At 44.6% G+C, this 4,235-nt stretch overlaps 1 protein-coding gene across 1 annotated transcript in view; it reads left to right on the forward strand.

Annotated features, from left to right (window-relative positions):
* Positions 1 to 4,235, forward strand: part of CPPED1 (calcineurin-like phosphoesterase domain containing 1) — a 109,356-nt gene that overhangs the window by 23,022 nt on the left and 82,099 nt on the right. Inside the window, exon 2 of the mRNA XM_006776274.2 lies at positions 1,805 to 2,023. Within this exon, the coding sequence (XP_006776337.1) occupies positions 1,805 to 2,023 (219 nt within the window). The remainder of the gene's footprint in view (positions 1 to 1,804; positions 2,024 to 4,235) is intronic.

Consider the following 4,235-nt stretch of genomic DNA (forward strand, 5'->3'; position numbering starts at 1 on the left):
ATCTTTCTTCTATCATTGACAGTCCCTCTAGGTTGTGGGCTGCTTGCCTGTGTTCCTGAGAAGCATCTACGGTACCAGTCTATAGAGTGTGTTTTCTTTAGTGAATTACCGGTATGTTTACCGGTAATAAACTTGCACTGTTTTATGTATATGTTTGATTACATACAGCCTTGTGACAGTTTTCCTGCATGTCATAAGCATTTGAATATAAATTAAAATGTTAAAATCAAATCTGATATTGTTTTACCTTTTATTTGGTGTGTGGAAGGTGTGCGGAAGAGGGGGTAGTCTTATACGGCGAGTATATAACAAACTCTGTATTTTGAGTGGAAATGTTAGGGGGTCGTCTTATACGCCCAGTCGTCTTATACGCCGGCAAATACGGTAGCCATCGCTTCCCTCTTCGTCCTCACATAGTCCTTGGTACCTTCTAGCTCAATTCTCTGCTTATGTCCTTGTCTACCTCCCCCATGAGAACTAAGCCCAGGAGAGCAGAGACCTCACCTGTCTTGGTCCATCCCTGTGTGGTCAGCACCCCAAATGGGGCCTGGGACACTAGGCTCTCAGTAAGTGCTTACTGAGTAAACGCATGAATCGAACGTGGAGACGTGAGATTATTCCAAGGAGTTTTGGGAATTACAACATTTTCGTGACTTCTGAAAGAAATGCCACTTACTCGGTTAACATGGAAAATACATTAATTTATTTTTAAAAAGAAAACAGTTTTAAGATAGTGGGGTAGTTTTAGCCCTATCACTTACTGCTCCTGGGCCATTGGGGAGGCAGGTCACTGCTCCGGGCTTCAGTTCCCTTGGAGGGTAAATACCAGGACTGCACATCAGGGGGCTTTGGACTGTGCCATCCCCAGACCCCAGTTGGACAGGGACAGCTCCGTGTTTACAGCATCGGTCTGCCACCTGAGGTTTTGGTTGAAGAAAGGATCCTGTGGCAAAAAAACAAAGTTTGAAGTCCATAGGGCCTCCATGCCCATGAATGGTCACCCCAGCTCTGAAGAAGCAGGCACTGGCATGGTTCTTTGGCAGAAAGGGGTAGATACCTGTGGCTGGTGAAGCTTTGGGCTAGCGGAACCAAAAGGAAGGCAAGCCTGATCATTTCAGTGCATGTGACCTAGCTCCCTTTCCAAGAATCCCCTTTCTCTCCACCCCCCCCCCCCCATCATCACACCTCACTTATGCCCACATCATGCTGCCTTTGAAATGTTAGCATCGATTTTTTTTTTCTTTTCACATCGACTAACTCATTTCAACATTTCATTTCTGGCACAGCATAGCCCACCAGATAGCCAGAACTTCTGAGCTCCAAGCTTTATAATTGAAATTCTGTCACATCCCCTGAAACAGTGCAAATTGTGCCATTAAGCCTGGCTAAAAGATTTGAGAGTACTTCACCTAGTCATTTAAATATAATACGTCTGGCAGCTTTCAGTTGGGTTTTTTAAATTCTAATTAAAAACCTATTATTGAACATTAATATCCTCTCTGTAGTGGGCTGTTGTGCCTCTGAGCTCCATGTTGGCCAGCTCGCTTTTAGACAAATAGCTTGTTGCATGGCCGTGGAGGCCCACGTGGTTTGTCCTGGCCTTTGGGAGACACCAGGTCCTAGGCATGATTAGTATAAATCAACATCCTCTAGACTATGACAGGAAAATGGTATGTTTGGACAGCAGCTTATTAAAATGACCTACTTAATTTAAGAAAAATATTGTATCTACTTGCACGGTAACCTGGATGCTTTCCCTGGCAGCCTTAATCATATTTCTCCTCTTTCCTTTCATTTCTTAAAGAACAGGAAAAGGAATGGAAAGGCCCATTCTACTTCATCCAGGGTGCAGACCCACAATTTGGACTGATGAAGGCCTGGACCACTGGGGACTGTGACAATGGTGGAGATGAGTGGGGGCAGGAGATTCGTCTAACTGAGCAAGCCATTCAGGCCATCAACAAGCTGAACCCCAAGCCCAGATTCTTTGTTCTGTGTGGGGACCTCATCCATGCCATGCCAGGTAAGATCCGAGTTGTCTCTCTGACCTTTTCTCCTTTACCCAGTTATAACTGCATTTGGTCAGAAAAAAAAATGATTCCCCTTAAAAGTTGTCTTTATTCGGTAATGGCTCATTTCTTCTCTTCATGACGGTTGCAGTATCATCAAACATCAGAAAAATGCACACTCATTTTATATTTAGAATTTGGTGAGATTAATCACAGTAATTAGGCAGAGCTGCAGTTCTGATGATGTGAGCTTAATATGAAAAATGGAGCAGATTCCCACGTGTCACCTTGCTTTATTTCCAGGGGACAAACTTGAACTGCTTCCAGATAACTATATCCATAAATTTAATTGTCTCTTCTCCCAATTTTATTTCTCCTGTATTTGCTGGTGCTTTTTGAGTTTCAAGTGACAGAAATCTAACTTAAACTGGATTAATTGTTTCTAAGGTAACCTAATGACACTGTAAATATCAGAGGTAGAATTGGCTTTCAGGTGTGGCTGGATCCAGAGACTCAGAGGTTGTTTTGGGACTTGGACTCTCTATTGCTCAGCCCTGCTTTCCTCTGGCTTGACTTCATTCTCATGTAGGATCTCTCTAGTTAGTGGTTGCTGGGGCTGTAGGTTTATATCCTTTTTACAGAAGCCACAACAGAAAGAAAGTACCTTATTCTTGATGGTATAGTCACAGCCCCAGACCAACACCCAACCAGCTCATGTGGCCCACTGAAGCCAGGGTGTGGTGTCTACTTCGCTGCAGCCACGTGGTCTGAAGAACAGGATGGGTCCCCTAAGGAAGAGTATGCTGCATGGCCGTGGAGGCCCACGGGAATGTGAAAATAATAGATGCCTTCTAGAACTCACTTCCTTTTTTTCCTTCCCCTACCTTGATGTCCTACTCTGATAGCCCAATGAGCAAGTATAAGCAAGTGGAAACTGCCCCTGCCCCTGAGGGAGGCAGAGCAGGCATCCATGGCCTCTCTTATCTATGTCCTGGTCTCTGCTTAATGGAATAGCAATGACCAAGGACTACTGCAGAAAACACTGCAGTGGCTATAGGTGTTTGTTTTCGTCGGATGTTAGCTTGTAAAACAAGACTCCTGCAATGATGTGTAACACCTTTAGAAGCCAAGGTTCCTTTGCAGTAAGCCAAAGTGCACTAATTTCTCCCCATCAAGGCTCACTTGTTTTCTATCCCACCTCTGCAAAACAATCCCAGAAGGAAGATAAATGAATGGAAAAGGGGCTGCCCAGAATTGCTCTCCTGGCAGTGTAATCAGCAGGGAGAACCCTCAGACCTTCCCGCATCTGTTTACTAGCATTTTACACAAACTCATCAATGTGCACATGCCCACGCCATCCACTCCCAGCAGGTAGAATCCAGCGATGTAATCTCTAGAGAAGTAGCCTGTCCTGCGATTGGGCCTCTACAAAGGTGGCCGGATGGAAAAGAGGGAGAAAGACCTGAACACTCGGGCTCAGGTGGCTGGGACTTCAGCTCCACATCTGCTCCTGATGCATTGGGTTATCTTGGACACACTCCTTACCTTCTTAAGGCCTCAGTTTCTGAACCAAGAGCCATTGATGGCAGCAAGAATTTAAAATCTCAACAGTCTGGGGCTGTGTAGCACAGTGGCAGATGACTGACTCTATACTTCCAATCAGGTGCTGAATACCTTAGCAACTTGGTACAGAAACACATTCACAGGAAGGTGGTGAGTTTTGTTCTATAGAGAGGTAAAATCTTAGTTGCCTATGACCTTGGCCACCTGGTGACTCTTGGCTAAGGGTTCCTAGGTGCTGAGATTGTACAGTGCTACAGTGACCACAGAGTGCTCAGTTTCTAAAAGAGTTAGAAGTCATAGTAGGACTTGAAGTAAACCAAGATAAGGTGTTAGTTGACCAGACAGATTAATGCTACTTCCAAATGGTCTGATCTGCAGTTAGCTGGGTTTTTGGGATCAGTCAACACTGTAGCATTAGTTAGAGAGCTCACTCAGGGCCACACAGTGAGCAAGTTTCTGTTTTTATTGGACACTTGAAAATCGGATTCTGAATTTAGCATTTTTCTGTCCGGTTTTTTTTCTTTTTTAAAAAAATTTAAATTCTTTATTGTTTAAAGTATTACATATGCCTCTTTCTCCCCATTGACCTCTCCCCAGCCACTCCCACTGCCCAGTACATGCCCTCACCCCCCTACCGCCTGTGTCCCTGGATTCTGCTTTCTT

This window comes from Myotis davidii, unplaced genomic scaffold (genome assembly GCF_000327345.1).
Source record: "Myotis davidii unplaced genomic scaffold, ASM32734v1 scaffold209, whole genome shotgun sequence".
NCBI classification, from domain to species: Eukaryota; Metazoa; Chordata; class Mammalia; order Chiroptera; family Vespertilionidae; genus Myotis; species Myotis davidii.